The 18,316-nt window shown below is 42.5% G+C and overlaps 1 protein-coding gene across 12 annotated transcripts in view; it reads right to left on the reverse strand.

The window, feature by feature from the left end:
• LOC137300980 (probable beta-tubulin polyglutamylase) overlaps nucleotides 1-17,326 on the reverse strand; it is a 273,624-nt gene extending 256,298 nt beyond the window's left edge. For 3 of the 12 annotated variants that reach the window (XM_067970292.1, XM_067970291.1, XM_067970293.1), the window contains exon 1: nucleotides 17,078-17,326. In XM_067970292.1, coding sequence (XP_067826393.1) covers nucleotides 17,078-17,248 — 171 coding nt within the window. In that variant the 5' untranslated portion in view covers nucleotides 17,249-17,326. The remainder of the gene's footprint in view (nucleotides 1-17,077) is intronic. The other 9 variants (XM_067970288.1, XM_067970287.1, XM_067970283.1 and 6 more) reach the window with 5 other exon arrangements.
• Between the last annotated feature and the right edge of the window lie 990 nt (nucleotides 17,327-18,316).

Consider the following 18,316-nt stretch of genomic DNA (forward strand, 5'->3'; position numbering starts at 1 on the left):
CCATCCCCCTTCCCGAACTTACTTAATATTTTTTGTGGGGTGAGCTACCCGTGGAGGTGCGACAGGCGCCGGCAGCTCGCCCTGAAGATGTAGGTGAGGCCAGGGACCCAATTTCGGGTCAGCCTCAAGCAGCCTCTGTTCGTGCGCACACTTAAGCTGCGCCCAGTCTGCACCCAACTAATTTTTATCCCATAATGTCTAAAACGTTAATAAACTGTGTGTAATTTGCATCTCCTACCACCAAGTGGCAGCTTTGTGCTATGCATTTAAGAAAAAGTAGGGCAGGCAAAGTGCTTCTAGACTTCTGCAAGTCCATTTCTAAGTTGGCAACCAGTAGGTGCAATAAAATGACCCAGGACTTTCCCTGTAGATCTCTACTTGGCAACCCTTGTAGATGAGGAAATCTTGATTGAATTTATGACTGAACTGATCTGTAGAACAAGACATCAGAATGCCAACAATTTGCAACACTGGAAAGTAACTGTGATGAACAAAATTCTCTTAACTTATGAAGCCAGCTTTCATTTTTTCTCTCCTAAATCCATGCCCATCCCTCCTGTAAAACTCCCAGTTTAAAGTGCTCCAAACAGGTTTTCGTCCACCCAATTGGGATAAACCAATGTCACAAACAACATTCTCCACGGCAGTGATTGTGGTGCTTCTCAACCTGCAGTCTTTGAGATGGGTGACCACAGCTTTCTCCTCCACCACCTCCCTTCCACTATACAGCTTGGTGGGACTGCCCTCACCAGGTTCCACACTAGCTTATCCATTTGTAGCCAGAGCATCGCACCGTTACCTCTGGAGACCCCCCCCCCCCCAAGATCCAACCATGGGCCCCTCCTTCACTACCCCAGGCGACATCATTGACAGACTTGGAGTCTCTTTCCACATGTACACTGATGACACCAAACTCTACCTGCCCACCACTTCTCTCAACCTCTCCACTGCTTCTGCGCTGTCAGACTGCCTGGATGAATCATAGAATGGTTACAGCCCAGGAGGCAATCATTCGGTGGCAGGACAGGTTGAGAAAGCAGTTAAAAAAGCATACGGGTTCCTGGGCTTTATAAATATAGGCATAGAGTACAAAAGCAGGGAAGTTATGTTCAACCTTTATAAAATACTGGTTCAGCCACAACTGGAGTATTGTGTCCAATTCTGGGCACCGCATTTTAGGAAGGATGTGAAGGCCTTAGAGGGGGGGTACAGAAACGATTTACTAGAGTGGTTCCCTAGGTCTCTCTATTCCTGCACCCCCTTTAGAATTATACCATTTAGTTTATATTGCCTTTCCTCATTCTTCTTTCCAAAATGTATCACTTTGCACTTCTCTGCATTAAATTTATCTGCCATGTGTCTGCCCATTCCACCAGCCTGTCTATGTCCTCTTGAAGTCTATTACTATCCTCCTCATTGTTTACTACACTTCCAAATTTCATGTCATCTGCAAATTTTTTTTAATTGTGCCCTGTACACCCAAGTCCAAGTCATTAATATATATCAAAAAAAAGTGGTTCTAGTACCGACCCCTGGGGAACACCACTGCATACCTTCCTCCAGTCCGAAAAACCACCGTTCACCATTCCTCTGTTTCCTGTCACTTAGCCAATTGCCCCTTTTATTCCATGGGCTTCAATTTTGCTGACAAGCCTATTATGTGGCACTTTATCAAACACCTTTTGAAAGTCCATATACACATCAACCACATTGCCCTCAGCAATCCTTTCTGTTACCTCATTAAAAAACTCAATCAAGTTCGTTAAATACGATTTGCCTTTAACAAATCCGCGCTGGCTTTCCTTTATTAATCCACACTTGTCCCCAACGTAAACTCAGGGCCCTTTCCACTGATTCCATCTCCCTTCCCAGCCACTGACTCAGGCTGAACCAGACTGTTTGCAACCTCAGCATTCAATTTGACCACAAGCTGATCTCACCATTCCTGTCTATAAGAATTTCAGATCACCTTTCCTGCACCTAAAAGGAACAATTGGGCCAACTCCCATTCACATTACATAAAAATCCTTAATTTTTGACAATTCGTACCAAATAGGTAGCTATATCAGTGCGAACCACTTTGCATTTTCTTGACACAAGAATCTGACCTCTCACTCAATAAGCGCCAATAATGACTAATTACTGTACATTACATTGTGATATTTTGATCCATGGTTGCTCGGTCTCAATGAATGAGTCACCTTCATATTGCTAGTGGAGGATTTTTGCCAACCGCAGAGAGACACTGAAGTGATTATACAGATAAATGAGATTTTAATGGCTTAGTGGCAGCATCGGTGATAAAACTGTGCAGCAATTGACAGTTCTACAGCTCTTCTGTTAATTAAGAATTCAGAGCGACAACAAACGTTCAAGGTCTGTAAGCTTCTGGGTTATTGATCAGAAAAGTGACATAACTGAAGACCAAATGAAAGCACTTCTTCATGCAGTACAGCCAGGTTATCAATAAAATGACATCAGCCAACTTACTAAACTAATCGCATTCAAGAGTGTAACCTCCTGCTACAGCTGCAGGGAAGGAATGAAATGGTGAACAGTGCTGTAGGCAATCAATAAGCAGAGGACCAGGCAACTCACCACAAGGGAAAGTAACTCCTAAGCCTCCATCATGCAAGGGACTGGTGGAAACATGAAGCAGGCTACCCATCAGCCTTCTGAATTGAAGGGTATAGATGGCCCCTGGGGATCAGAGGAGGAGGGCAGAAATACAAAACAAGATTAAAGGATAACTTTGAATCAAAAACTTGTAACACAGCACAGGGACAGAGTAACAGGCAGTAATCACCCTCCCCTAATGTAGGAGCCAGAGTAATAGATGCAGTGCTTCTGTACTCAGTGGGGATTAGGTAAGCTTTCCAGTTAACTATCACTCCTCTTTCTCAATGATTTGACTTTGCCAGGTAAAGTAGTTCCCTCTCCTCAGACTTCTCTGTCCTCACCAAACTTCACATCAATTCCCTCACCCACTCGACCTTGCCTCACTACCTTTGAGCTTTCAATCACTGACAAGGTCATTACTGATTACTTCCTTATCTTTCTCAACATTCACATCCCCCTGCCACCCCAACCCCTCTTGAAGAAAAAAAAATACCCCCACAGGTCCCTCGCCAGCATCATTTCTAGCTCCAGGTTCCCTCTCCTCTGGCCCTCCATGTCAAGATATCACCTCTTCTGCTGATCTGCTAAATAGTTAAATTATCTCCTTCTTAGAAAACCTTGTCCCAATCAAACACCTCATTGTCTCCAAACCCCTGTCCTACTTGCCGTAATACTACACCCACCAATCCAAGCACACATGCTGCATACTGGCCAATTGTCCCCAACAGATCTGGCTTATTCACTTCAAGCACTACTGCCTCTCCCTCCAAATTCTCCTAGGACTCCAGGATCACCCACTGTTACTGAAACCTTAAATAAAAATAGAAAATGCTGAAGAAGCTCAGCAAGTTAGGCAGCATCTGTGGAGAAAGAAACAGTTAACGTTTCAGGCCGAAGACCTTTTGTCAAAACTGGAAGATGTTAAGAGTTAAAGTTTTTAAGCAAGTAGAGAGCCAGGTAAAGGGGGGAAAAGAGGGGACTGGAAGAAAGAACAAAAGGGAAGGTCTGTGATAGGTTGGAGGGCACGAGTGATTAAATTACAAAAAGGGATGATGGTGCAAGGCAAGGAAGGTGGTAATGGGACAGGTTAAGAAACAAAAGATTGATCAGGAGTAGCTGTAAACGGCAGCAGCAGAACCCCCATTACCAGCACTTGCCGACCAACTTTTTTGTTAACGTTAACTCTTTCTTCCTCCACAGCTGCTGCTTGTCTTGCTGAGTTGCTCCAATATTTTCTGTTTTTATTTCAGATTTCCAGCATCTGCAGTTTTTTGCTTTTGAGCCACTGAAACCTTTATCGATGTCCTTTTCATTTCTAGTCTCAACTTTTCCAGCGCCCTCCTAGCCATGTAAATTATACCTTATAAAAATTCCAACTCATCCAGATCTCGGGCACCCACATCCTATCCAGTACTAAACAGCACTCGTGCATTGCCTCAGTGCTCGCTGACCTCCACTGGTACCCCTCCCACGTCACAATGAATTCAAAATCCTTGTCCTCGTTTACTTGGCCTCGTCCCACCTTAATTAACTCTGCAAATTCCTCCAGCTCTAGCTCCCACTTCACCTTCCATTCTTTGGAGTCTGGGGTTCAGTGCACCACCACCCCTCCCCCATTTCACCATCGGTAGCAGAACTTTCAGCCGTCATGGGCCTAGGCTCTGGAATTCATTTTGTAAATTCCCCGGGCCCTGCCTTGGTAAAATTTCTCTATCTCCTCAAAATGATCTGTTTGACCATGACTTCAGTCAACTCCCTTAATCATCTTTGCAGATGACACCAAGATTGGTGGCATTGTGGACAGTGAAGAAGGTTATCTAGGATTGCAACGGGATCTTGATAAATTGGGCCAGTGGGCCGATGAATGGCAGATGGAGTTTAATTTAGATAAATGTGAGGTGATGCATTTTGGTAGATCGAATCGGGCCAGGACCTACTCCGTTAATGGTAGGGCGTTGGGGAGAGTTATAGAACAAAGAGATCTAGGAGTACAGGTTCATAGCTCCTTGAAAGTGGAGTCACAGGTGGATAGGGTGGTGAAGAAGGCATTCAGCATGCTTGGTTTCATTGGTCAGAACATTGAATGCAGGAGTTGGGATGTCTTGTTGAAGTTGTACAAGACATTAGTAAGGCCACACTTGGAATACTGTGTACAGTTCTGGTCACCCTATTATAGAAAGGATATTATTAAACTAGAAAGAGTTCAGAAAAGATTTACTAGGATGCTACCGGGACTTGATGGTTTGACTTATAGGGAGAGGTTGGATAGACAGACTTTTTTCCCTGGAGAGTAGGAGGTTTAGGGGTGATCTTATAGAAGTCCATAAAATAATGAGGGGCATAGATAAGGTAGATAGTCAAAATCTTTTCCCAAAGGTAGGGGAGTCTATAACGAGGGGGCATAGATTTAAGGTGAGGGGGGAGAGATACAAAAGGGTCCAGAGGGGCAATTTTTTCACTCAAAGGGTGGTGAGTGTCTGGAACGAGCTGCCAGAGGCAGTAGTGGAGGCGGGTACAATTTTGTCTTTTAAAAAGCATTTGGACAGTTACATGGGTAAGATGGGTATAGAGGGATATGGGCCAAGTGCAGGCAATTGGGACTAGCTTGGTGGTATAAACTGGGCGACATGGACATGTTGGGTCAAAGGGCCTGTTTCCATGTTGTAAACTTCTATGATTCTATCTTCTCCCAGGTTCCGGCTCGATATCTATTACCGCACCTCTCTTTTGTGATGCGCCTTGGGACATTTTACTACATTAAAGACACTATATAAGAACACATTGTTGCTGTGGATGTGATGTATTGACCAAATACAGCATTAACTAAAAGATCAATATTAACTGCTTTTATATTGTTCATGTGCCCTTGGCTGCTGCTTGTGCAGCCAGTGGCAACCAAGAGCTAAAAGCCCTCATCACTTTTTTTTTAAAAATACATGCTTCCATTATTTTCAGTAACAAAAAAGATTAACCTTCTCTGTGCCCTAATCATTTAACAAAAACATACTTACTTCACAGCAATCAATTAGGATAAACTCCAAAAATGATTGAAATATTTTAGGGACCTCAGGTAGATGGTTGTAGAAGCTCAGTGTGCTTGGTCCTTACAGCGACAAGCCAGCTACAGTCCCAAAAATATACTTCACTCACTAATTTGTTCTTCCTGTATAACACCAGGCCGCATTGCCTAGAGATTATGTATGCATGCCACAATGTATACATGTCACAACCAAAATGTAATATTCTGGTCTCAACTGTGCTTACATACAATCTGGTAAATTATCTTTCCTTACTGTTTTGACAGTCAGGTAAACACAGCAGTTTAGATTCTTATCTCAGTGGTTGCCTAAGTAAATTTTAACCAGAGTTTCTCGATACACCAATATAAAGGGGATTATGATCAGTTATGACTGGTTATCAGGTGCAAGAATACTATTTGTCGTGTGCATGCCACTATTGAGAACTTCCAACTTTGAACAAATTTATTTTCCATTACAATTTCCCCACTACCACTGCATTCCATTCTCCAGGGAAGCCATTTCCATGATCTCTCTACTCCCATGGTCTCTATCACAGACAAAGCCATTTTTGACCATGTTCTTGTATCCCTCATTACCCACATCCTCCACCCCTTTCCAACCCCACTTACTTAAGTGTCCATCTCTGCAAAAAGTCCATCCGTCCGTCTATCTATCTATCTATCTATCTATCTCAATGACTTGGATAAAGGAATAGGGAGTTGTATATATCCATGTTTGCAGATGACACTAAGTTAGGAGGCACAGTAAGTTGTGTGGATGGGAGCAGGAACTTACAAAAGGGCTATGATGGACTGCAAGTGGGAAAAACTATGACAGTTGTGGGGAAGTGCAAGGTCATCCACTTTGGATTTAAGAAAGACAAAATTGGAAGATTTTCTTAATAGTGAGAGATGAGGGTTTGTGGAGGAGAAAAGGGATTTAGGTGTTTTTTTTATTCGTTTATGGGATATGGGCGTCGCTGGCAAGGCCGGCATTTATTTCCCATCCCTAATTGCCTTCGAGAAGGTGGTGGTGAGCTGCCTTCTTGAACCGCTGCAGTCCGTGTCGTGAAGGTTCTCCCACATTGCTGTTAGGAAAGGAGTTCCAGGATTTTGACCCAGCAACGATGAAGAAACAGCGATATATTTCCAAGTCGGGATTGTGTGTGACTTGGAGGGGAACGTGCAGGTGGTGTTGTTCCCATGTGCCTGCTGCTCTTGTCCTTCTAGGTGGCAAAGGTCGCAGGTTTGGGAGGTGCTGTCGAAGAAGCCTTGGCGAGTTGCTGCAGTGCATCCTATGGATGGTACACACTGCAGCCACAGTGCGTCGGAGGTGAAGGGAGTGAATGTTTAGGGTGGTGAATGGGGTGCCAATCAAGCGGGCTGCTTTATCGTGGATGGTGTTAAGCTTCTTGAGTGTTGTTGGAGCTGCACTCATCCAGGCAAGTGGAGAGTATTCCATCACACTCCTGACTTGTGCCTTGTAGATGGTGGAAAGGCTTTGGGGAGTCAGGTGGTGAGTCACTCACCTCAGAATACCCAGCCTCTGACCTGCTCTTGTAGCCACAGTATTTATGCGGCTGGTCCAGTTAAGTTTCTGGTCAATGGTGACCCCCAGGATGTTGATGGTGGGGGATTCGGTGATGGTAATGCCGTTGAAGGTCAAGGGGAGGTGGTTAGACACTCTCTTGTTGGAGAAGGCCATTGCCTGGCACTTATGTGCCAAGTAACATTCGCGCCCGACATCAGCCCAAGCCTGGATGTTGTCCAGGTCGTGCTGCACGCGGGCTCGGACTGCTTTATTATTTGAGGGGTTGCGAATGGAACTGAACACTGTGCAATCATCAGCAAACATCCCCATTTCTGACCTTATGATGGAGGGAAGGTCATTGATGAAGCAGCTGAAGATGGTTGGGCCTAGGACACTGCCCTGAGGAACGCCTGCAGCAATGCCCTGGGGCTGAGATGAATGGCCTCCAACAACCACTACCATCTTCCTTTGTGCTAGGTATGACTCCAGCCACTGGAGAGTTTTCCCCCTGATTCCCATTGACTTCAATTTTACTAGGGCTCCTTAGTGTCACACTCGGTCAAATGCTGCCTTGATGTCAAGGGCAGTCACTCTCACCTCACCTCTGAAATTCAGCTGTCCATGTTTGGACCAAGGCTGTAATGAGGTCTGGAGCAGAGTGGTCCTGGAGGAACCCAAACTGAGCATCGGTGAGCAGGTTATTGGTGAGTAAGTGCCGCTTGATAGCACTGTTGACGACACCTTCCATCACTTTGCTGATGAGGCGGTAATTGGCCGGATTGGATTTGTACTGCTTTTTGTGGACAGGACATACCTGGGCAATTTTTCACATTTAGGTGTCCGTGTACACAAATTACTAAAAGCAGGTGCACTGGTACAAAAAGTAATCAAAAAGGCTAATAGAATGTTGGCCTTTATCTCAAGGGGGTTAGAATACAAAAAAGCGAGGAAGCAATGCTTCAGTTGTACAGAACCTTGATCAGACCCCATCTGGAGTACTACGTTTAGTTTTGGGCACTGCTCAAGAAAGCTATATTGGCCTTGGAAGGGATACAGTGCAGATTCACCAGAATTATACCAAGGCTTTAAGGGTTAAGTTATGAGATTGGGTTTCATAAATATGGCTTGTATTCCCTCGGGTTTAGAAGGCTGAGGGGTGACCTAATCCTAGGTTGTTAAAATGATTCGATAGTGTAAATAGATAAACTATTTCCTTTCGTGGGGGAATCCAGAACAAGAGGTCACAATCTGAAACTTAAGAGCTAGGCCATGTAAGAGTGAAATCAGGAAGCTCTTTTTCACACAAAGGATAGTGGAAATCTGGAAATCGATCTCCCAAAAGACTGTGGATGCTGGGTCAATTGAAATTTTCAAGACAGAGGTCAATAGATTTTTGTTAGGTACGGGTATCAAGGGATATAGAACCAAGGTGGGGAAATGAAGTTGAGATACAGATCAGCCATGATCTGATTGGCTTAGGTCCACTCTCTATATAAATGCAAGTTGTTTGGTTACGATTGGATAGGTAACAACAAGCATCTCCAGCAAAGCCTTCGCTTCCTGCCCCCACACCATTGCCTCCAACATACCCCAAAGATCTATCTTTGGTCCTCCTCTTCCTCGTCTATATGCTGTTCCATGGCAACCTCATCCATAAACATGGGGTCAACTTCCACATGCACGCTGATGGCACCCAGCTCTACCTCTCCACCACTACTCTTGACTCCTCCACTGCCTGTGTTGTTAAACTACTTATCCAGCCATCTTGGTGAGCTGCAATTTCCTCTAGTCAAACATTGGGAAGACTAAAGCCATCATCTTATTCCCCTTCCACAAACTCCATCCTCGTCACCAATTCCATCCCCCTCTCCAGCCATTGTCTCAGACTAAACCAGACTATTCCAATCTCAGCATCCTATTCGAACTTTGGACACCATAGCCTCTCAATCACAAAGACTGTCAGCTTCCTAATCCGTAACCCCTCCACTCCTGCCTCAGCCAACCTGCCGCTGAAATTCTCATCCATGCTCTGGTCAGCTCCAGCCTCGCTTATTCCAAAACTCTCCTGTCCGGCCACCCCTGTTCCACCTTATTTAAATTTCAGCTCATCAAAAACTCTACTGCCCATATCCTATCCCGCATCAGATCCCACTCACCTATCACCCATGTCCTTGTTTAAAGTATTATAGGTTAATTTCTGCATGTATTAACTGTCACAGATGATTGTACAGTAGTGTACTTATTTTTATATTACTGCAGCTGCATGGATAAAGGTGCCATCATGTCACAGAAGTTAGCAGCTTGACATATCACAATGACATCGAAGGGGCAACATTACCACAATACATTAAAGTTGTTGTTTATCGCCCAAAGAGGAAACTGGCTTAACTAAGTCAAGAAAGGTAGGGAAGGGAGACTAGACACCATGACTTGTTCCTTGTTAGTAACTTAATGAGCTGTAGCAGTCAAGGGGCTGGGGGCATGAAGAAATCACCTCTACTGTTCTGAAAATAAATATGCTTTCTAAATTACTAAGCTGGAGAAACATTACATCAGATTCAATGAGCAGGCTTATTTTAAATCCTGTTTCACCCCTGCAATGGAAACCAGCCTGTCTATTTAAATGCCAGAGTTTTCAAGTGTTTTCATCATTTTTCATCATTCTTAGTGCTGGGATAAAGTTTCTTCAAAGATTTAATAGCGCCATGAAGCAAGCATGTTAAAAATGTTGCATGGTGGTCTTAAAATACAAATGTTGAAAACACATTTTTGGGCAATAAAAAATTTCACAAAGTTGCACTGAACTAAGAAAGGACTAAATAAACCTCTTCAACTGCTCCTTTAATGCAAAATACAAAAATACACACTAATCAATGTAGATTGAAATCCTCACTGAAGAAACAAATCCTTACCTCATTAAATAAATATTTTGTCCAGCGGTAGATTGTGAGTTCAGTTTATTAAGAAGCATTTTAACATCAATATTTAATTTACTATTTGTAACCAAAAGGTACTTTATTTGCAATCCTGAAGCAATGATGAAATAAACAATACAAATATCCACAACTCATCTATTCAGTCCTGACAAGTCTAAGTAATGTATTATATGGCTCATTAAATCAATATAGCCGAGTTGAAGCTTAATGAAAGAAGACACATTTCTACACAGCAAAAAGTAGACAAGGCCTCACTTAAAGGAACAGTATTTATGCCAATAGTCTTGTTAATGTTGTTTAAATAATCTGCAGTAAGTTTACCATTTTACATTAAGCACGAAGCACAATGCAAAGATTAGCCTATTAAATAAGTACTGTGCCACATCCTTAGCATCACTTTCAGTACCAAGAATTCCAGTTTGACGCAGTGCACCTGTGTGGTCTCTGGTTCCTGGGCTAGGCCCATTCCCTACAGTTTTTATGATTTCTAGAATTGTTTGAAACACAGAGTCAAAGACAAATAAAGTGCGAGTCACAGACAGACAGGAGGAGCAATGCATTTTTATTGCACTCATTACAAAGATGTCTCACAGTGCTTTACAGGGCAGTTACTATCAAGTGGACATTGAGTGCGGAGGTGGGAATGGCTGAGGGTCGAAAGGACAAAAGCAGAGACAAAGAAGCGTCTTAAGAAGATTTCTGGAGGTAGCAAGGCAGAGATGCTGAGTGACAGCGCTATTGAGGGCGAGGACAAAGTGGCTGAAGTAACAGCCACCAATGGTGGAGAACAAGTGGGCTATAGCTGGAGGAATGATGGATGTGCACAGGGACATAGGGCCGGAGAAGATTATGGATGTAGGCAGAGGAGAAGCAATAGCAGGACTTTGAAGGAAGGACAAGAATCTTAAAGTTGATTTTCTGGGACAGGAGAAGCCGGTGGAGCTTGATGAGGACAGGGGTAATGGAAATGCAAGCCTTGGTCTAGTAAGGACATGGACCAGGACATTGTGGACAACCTGCAGTTTATGAATGGTAGGTGCGGGAAAACTGGCAAGGAGAACATTGGAGAAGTCCACTAACAAGGTGCTAAAAGTGTGAATTAAGGTTTTGGTGGTGCGGTGTAAAACATATGATATTGGCTTGATCACCCTTTAAACAGCTCTCCTGATTTTATTAACTTCAATAGAAACGGAATTCGGGAGAGGTGTTTAATGTTTTACGGATTGCCAAATGTCTAAATTAATCACAATGAGTCTTTAAGTCCACCCTTCCCCTCTCCCACACCTCGTCACCCAACAACACAACTTAACATTTATATAGCACCTTTAACGCTTTACAGGAGTGTCGTCAAAAGAAAATTTGACACCGAGCCACATAAGGAGATGAGGACAGGTGACCAAAAGTTTGGTCAAAGAGGTAGCTTTTAAGCAGCATCTTAAAAGGAGGAGAGGTAGATGTAAAAAAAAACTGGATAGCCCAGTGGTGAAGGATAGAATACTAGAGCCTGGCCTTCAGTTGCTTCCAAGCCTTTATTCACAGAGGTCCACATTACACTCACACCACACCCTAGATCCGCGCTCTCAAAAAAGATACACAAGAGTTCCCAACTGATACGCACCACCCGAATACAATCAACACTAATTGATATAAATCACAAATACAATTAACAGTAGAGAGGTGGAGGGGCTTAGGGCCTAGGCAGCTGAAGGTACAGCCACCATTGGTGGAGCGATTAAAATCAGGGATGCGCAAGAGGCCAAAATTGGAGAAGCGCAGAGATCTCGAAGGGTTGGAGGAGGTTAGAGAGATAGGAAGGGAAGAGGCCATGGAGGGGTTTGACAACAATTTTAAAATAGATACATTGCCGGACCGGGAGCCAATGTAGGTCAGCGAGCACAGGAGTGATGGATGAACGAGACGGTGTGAGTTAGGATACGGGCAGCAGAGTTTTTGGATGAGCTCAAGTTTAAGGAGTGTGCAAGTTGGGAGGCTGGCTAGGAGAGCATTGGAATAGTCAAGTCTAGAGGTAACGAAGGCATGGATGAGGGTTTCAGCAGCAGGTGAGCTGAGGCAGGGGTGGAGACGGGCGATGTTATGGAAGTTGAAGTTGGCGGTCTTGGTGATGGATCAGATATGGGTGTGGAAGCTCATCTTAAGGTCAAATAGGACAGCAAGTTTGAAAACAGTCTGCTTCAGCCTCAAACAGAAAGACGGCGTCAGTGGCTAGGACCGAGGAATAATGGATGGCAGAAAAGTCGACTGCAGCAGATAGAACTTATTCCTGTGGCCAACATAATGCACTTGGAGTGGATTAGCCATTCCTGGCTGTTCCAGTAACTAAAACCCAAAAACTCTTAATACTTTGATAATGCCTCATTAAAACCTTTAGTATTCCAGTTTGCACGAGTTCTATGGGGGTGAAGAGAGGGGAAGCACGTGTTTTGTTTCTGATTTACAAATGGGATTTTATGGTGGCAAATTGCATAATATTATTGAGTATTCAGTTCTGTATGCACGTCCCTTTATTGCATAATAGCTCATTTCTTTTAACAGATAGAGTGGAAGACATCTCGGTAAATCAAGATACCTGAAAATTAATGCTTCTTCTGAAAGCTGCAGGTAGTAAGTTGAAATACATTTAACAATGGTAGCTTCAGTTACTTTCATTTGAAGTGGACAGCATATAATACTTACTTGAAATTGGAATAAAATTGATAAATTAGTGGAATTAAGTTCAATTAATGGGCCTAAAATAGAGAATAATGAATGTTGAGTAATAAAAAAAAATGCAACAAGACAAGAAGTTCAGCTGATACCATAAACATCACAAGCAAAGTTCCAGTGGTTTTTAACTATTATATCTAAGCCCCAAAATTTGATTGAAGTCTTAAACGAACTTCTATGTTATTAGAACAGGGTAATGGTTACTATACTATAGACCAGTAGTTTTCATATGTTTCTGGCTTGAGGACCCCTGCAAGTATAGACACATTACCAGCAGCCCCTGTCCTAACTGCTCAAACACAGTGTCAGCGAACCAAAGGAAAACAGTGCTATCTCTGTACGAAACTTTGTTTAGTAGTATACAGCAACAGAATTAACATGCTAGCAAGTCATACAGAAATCTAATGACAGACAAATAACTATGATGACCTTTTAGATCTCCTGAAATGCTCTAAGGGTCAGGGGTCGCAATTTGAAAACTAATACTGTATTCTTTTCCTTCCCAGTAGCAACTACAAAGTTTGTCACCTCCGTAAAATTGCAATCATCGCAATGGCTAGTCTTTCAGGGTGGGTATCACCACACAGCTACATGGAGTGTTCTAGCTAGTGTCAGAACACTTGTCACAAATAAAGACCCAAAGTGGAAAGAAATCTTTATACAAAGTAGTATTTTGTCCAGTTCATTTCTACCATACTCCAGACATCCTCTTTATTACAAATGCAAACCAATTCTTAAAAAGAGCAAGAAAGCCAGCCATTGACAGAGAGCCTGAAATTTCCAAACCGTTACAAGTGCCCTGTGATTAACCTCAGTAGTTTATAAGTAACTGGATTTTGCTATTTAAAGCAATGGCCTTAAAAGGCATAGGCCGGGTTAACAGTTAAACATCACAATCATACTCCAGAACTAAGATAGCACGTGAGCAATACCAAGGGAGATCTGCTATTAGTTATAAAAACAAAGAAATCCACAGGCATGATTAAAAGGCTGCAGATTTTTTTTGGGTTCAGGTGATGGTTATAATCCACTTGAACTTCATTCTTGTAGTTTATGTCATTATCTAAATGCCTTGTAATCACTCCTGGATATCCATTGTTCTGCTTGAGTTTTTTTTTGGCGGGAGGGGCGGGGGTTGATGGCTCATTCCGTTTTTGGTCAACTGATTGGCCAGAAGTTGTCCTCTTTCATTAGTAGTGCCTTCCCCTGGAATGTAGGTGCCACTAAGAACCAGACTACCCATCCAAATTAAAAATACATGCCACTAAATTTCAAAGACAAGTTGGTAATTGAAGATAATGCAGCCAACGTCCTGCACTGCTCATTGGTCGTGGAAGGCTTCAAGAAAGCCGGTGGGCTCAATGTGGTTGTACTCCATGCTCATCCAGGCATGCTAAAGGTAGGTCAAGATGGCCATTCACAGGTCCAGGTTGGACACGACCTGCGGGGGTGGTCGCTCTGGCTGCCTGCCTCTCTTCCGCAGCCTTGTCCGCGCCCAGGTGGCCCAGGAGAAGGAGCACGCAGTGTCCGCCGGGTCGCTTGAAGCCTTCTGCAACCAGTGGGCACTGCAGGGACTGGAGGGTGTGGTGGACACTGGGAATATTATTTCATAAGTTTTCTATTAGTTGTGCCCCTCTAAAAAGGGTTTTATCGTTTGACGACACTGGGGCAATCCAGGGTTTTTTCCATTTGATGACACTGGGGCAATCCAGGGTCGCCTTAATTAGGAAAAGGCATACTTAAGCTCGCAGCAGTTGTCAACGAGGTCACCGGCTTTCAGTCTTCTGATATTTTGTGATGTCCACGAAAGGACTAACTACTGCAATATTGTTACTGCAGGTTTATTGAATTTACCAGGCAGATGTTTGCATTGCAAAACATTGGGGTTTGAGGAGACAGATCGTATCACAGAGTGCAGAACTTGAGCAATGTGCCTGTTGAACCCCTGGACTGGATTAGTCAGTGAGAAAGATTCTGCTACATTTACTAACGGTTGAAGCAGATGATATCTCAATATTGGCACAAACATGACACTCCATTTGAATGAGTATTTAATCTCTCTCTACAAGAATCATGAAAAAAAGCAATAAAGATCAGCAGGACTACTTGAGAGGTATTAGTAAGTGGCTACCGCCTAATTAGTTATATTATACAGTATTATGTTAATGTATTCCAATACATTCCATTAGTGTTCCAATTTTTTTTAATTATTGGAAAAATTTTAGAATTCCTGAAACACCACATTATGTAAATACAAATGAATGCAAAATACAGATGCAATCAGCATAGAACCATAAAAGCAGTGCATCAAAAGTGAGTAATACCAGTCCAAGGCATCATTGTAGAACCAAACAGAATTCACTTGACTTTAGGTTGCATTATGCAGGAAAGAGCTTAGTGCTAAGTCTTATCTATCAAGAGCAAAGCTCTTGGAGAATTTAAAAATCAATACAAAAGGTGCAACAAAATGAGATGAAACAAAATAAAATAAATTGATTCAGGGAGGCATCTACCAGGGAGAAGGGCTGAGGGGATCACTCCATTCAAAAGGAGGAGGCATCAAAACAATTCCCAAGAATATGTAAAATCAGGGTCATAAAAAAATTAAAAGTGGGGTGTTCAACATTCTCTTCTCTATTATAAAATTGAGACATGTAGCATAGGCAGTTGAGCAATGAAAGAGCAGGGAATATGATACAGTACAGGTAATATAGTAAATATACTCTTTAAAAAGTGCATTCTGAATAATGTTTTCAACTGCAATAGATATGATGCCACGTTAACAGCAGTCAGTTTATTCATAGTTAATTAACACGTGACCTCACTGAACAAAGGGTTTACTTGGTTACTTTTTATGGTGAACTACACAAAAATGCACTATCCTTTATATAACTTAATTGCTCACACATAAAAGTAATATATCCCACCTGTGAATCTTTCCCTTGTGTCAAATATCATACAAACTCACTTTATAGAAGTTGGTGCAAGTGAATTTTGATGCAGTAGTATGTGAAAGAAAAAAATATAGCTAGTAATGAGAGACATTATTTGCATTCACAGTACCTTAGATGTGATCCCATGACCACTAGGTCTTGTATTATAATTATTGGGGTGTCTTGCAAGGACGCAAATGTTCCAATACGTCGACATACAAATTCATCTAATGCTCGTTGTTCAACGGAAACTACATTACACCTATGAGACCATGCTTCCCGTAACTGCCAGTAACACTCCTGAAATATTTAGATCACTCAGCAGTTGCAGGCCCTAGAAACGGTCTCCAGTCTCATTACACGATGACCCCCCTCCCTCCCGTCATTTATATAAACTATTTATTGTCGCACTCGCAGTAGCCACAAACATACTAAATGGAAAACACACTAAATACTCATGTGGCTCAATGCATAAGGAGACTTTGCTATAGGATGTGCAGAGGAATTTGTTTCTTCTTCAGACCAGAGTGAGCATAAGGTAGCTGTACTCAATCAGGACCACATTATTTTAAACTCAGCCTAACACAAGCTGCATTTAAAGTGTTGCTGCATTTCTTTTTTTTTAAAAACGTAGCGCAGTATTGCCAACCTTGGTGTGTTAGGACATAAGATTTTCTGACCACGGCGAGTGGGGTGGATTAAAAACCCATTTAAAGGGATAAAAACTTAATGAAGTATTTGGCACTACATTTGTGTGTTTCGGAAAGAGTTGATGATGGTCATATCATTTTTGTCACGGTTTACATCACTGAATTGCGTGTTTGGGCACGTGTGGAAAAAGATGTTTATAAACCATTGCGAAGAGGCAGGTCAAACATTTTTTTCATGATGAAAAATAAAAAGAAAAAACTACAAATGCTGAAAATCCAATGAAGGACACACACCCAAAATTTCATATCCTGACTTTTCTCTCATTTTCAGATGCTGACTGGGCTGCTGTGTATTTCCAGCATTTTCAATCATTTATTTCACGTTTTCGTGAAGATTTATTACAGAAATGGGTTTGCTTTTCAAAAAGAGGACGCAGGAAAAAGTAAATTCTTCACACAAAAGGAAAATAAAAATTACTCCACTTGGCGAGGCTGTGTCTAAACACTTATGTGGTTAGAATATAGACAATATATATTAACGCGATTACTCTTGATGTATAAAAACTTTCTGATGTAGCTTGTGTTGAAATTTATCCACAAAGAAATACAGCAACTTAAGAGCGATGGGCATGGCACTGACATTAAGGGGGAAAAAAAGTGCCTACCTGACGTTTCTTCCTAAATTTCTCAAAGGCTTCTTGGAGGGTGAGAGTTTCTTTCTCTTTCCTGCTTTCCGTGCCACAGTCCTCCCAAAAGTGCCCAGTAACACTGGTGTTCTTCCTCACTGATTCCACAGCCACTTCCTGCTGATTATGAAGCTGAAACTCTGCAGCCATGAGAGACAGGAGAGGGCAATACTTTTTTAAAAAAAAACAAAAAATAAAATTAACTTACAAACAAAATTCAAGCAAAGAATTTAAAAGGAAAGGAGGGGGGGGGGGGAAATCGAAGTTTTTGTACTGCTTTTTCCTCACTTTACTTCGAAAAAAATAAAATTGCAGGTATGCCCAGGCCGGCTGTTAAAGGAGTTGGACATTATATCTGATTTAAGTCACTGATTAATCTGTCCCTGGCTGGGAGCTGACTTTCTTACTGTGACTGTGTCAGGAGACACCCGCTGCTCTGTGCCATAAAATACTTTTTTTCCCCCCCCATTTTGCTCGCTTGACAACTCCGCTAAAGTTCTTCGGGGTTTTATTCCTGTGTTTATTTTCTTTTTTTTTTGTTTTATTTGAAACTCCCCAGCTTGTTTGAATCTGCCTCCTCAGCGATGACCGAGCGGCGGCCGCCGCCGTCGCCTAGCAACTGGATCGGCCCAGCCGGCCTCCACCCTTTGCCGTGACTGCGCATGTTCGTTGATCGCAAAGGCTCCCGGGAGCTGTAGTTTTCGCTGTGAGTAAACAGGCCCCGTGGAGGTGCTGGAAGCCCCCCCAATTGGACTACAACTCCCACACTGCCTTGAACCCATTGAGGCGGCTTCATAGACTGCAACTCAAACTGAATGGACAAGCAAAGGGAAGAGAACAATTGACAGCTGATGTCAATATTTACAAAGACCAACTTTACAATGCAGAGAGGTTAAATAAGCATGCATTCGTGCGCCTTTAATGATCATAACTAGGAATGCCGTTTACAAAGTCATCTACTGGAATTGTTTTATTTAGTTCTATTTGTAATGATGAAAACTTCAATCCTGGCTTTGAAAATGTTTTAATTAAATCATTTCTATTCCGTTTTACACGTGGTTTTATTCCACAGATTACAAATAATACAATAATTTATCTTTATTTAATGCTCATCAAGGTGAGGGACATTAGTGTTGGGAAATAGAATGCTTCCTATTTCAGGTACTCACTGTCAGCATCAAGCACTTGGAGTCAGGTACAGTACAGTACAGTACAGCA

This window comes from Heptranchias perlo, chromosome 32 (assembly GCF_035084215.1).
Source record: "Heptranchias perlo isolate sHepPer1 chromosome 32, sHepPer1.hap1, whole genome shotgun sequence".
NCBI lineage: Eukaryota > Metazoa > Chordata > Chondrichthyes > Hexanchiformes > Hexanchidae > Heptranchias > Heptranchias perlo.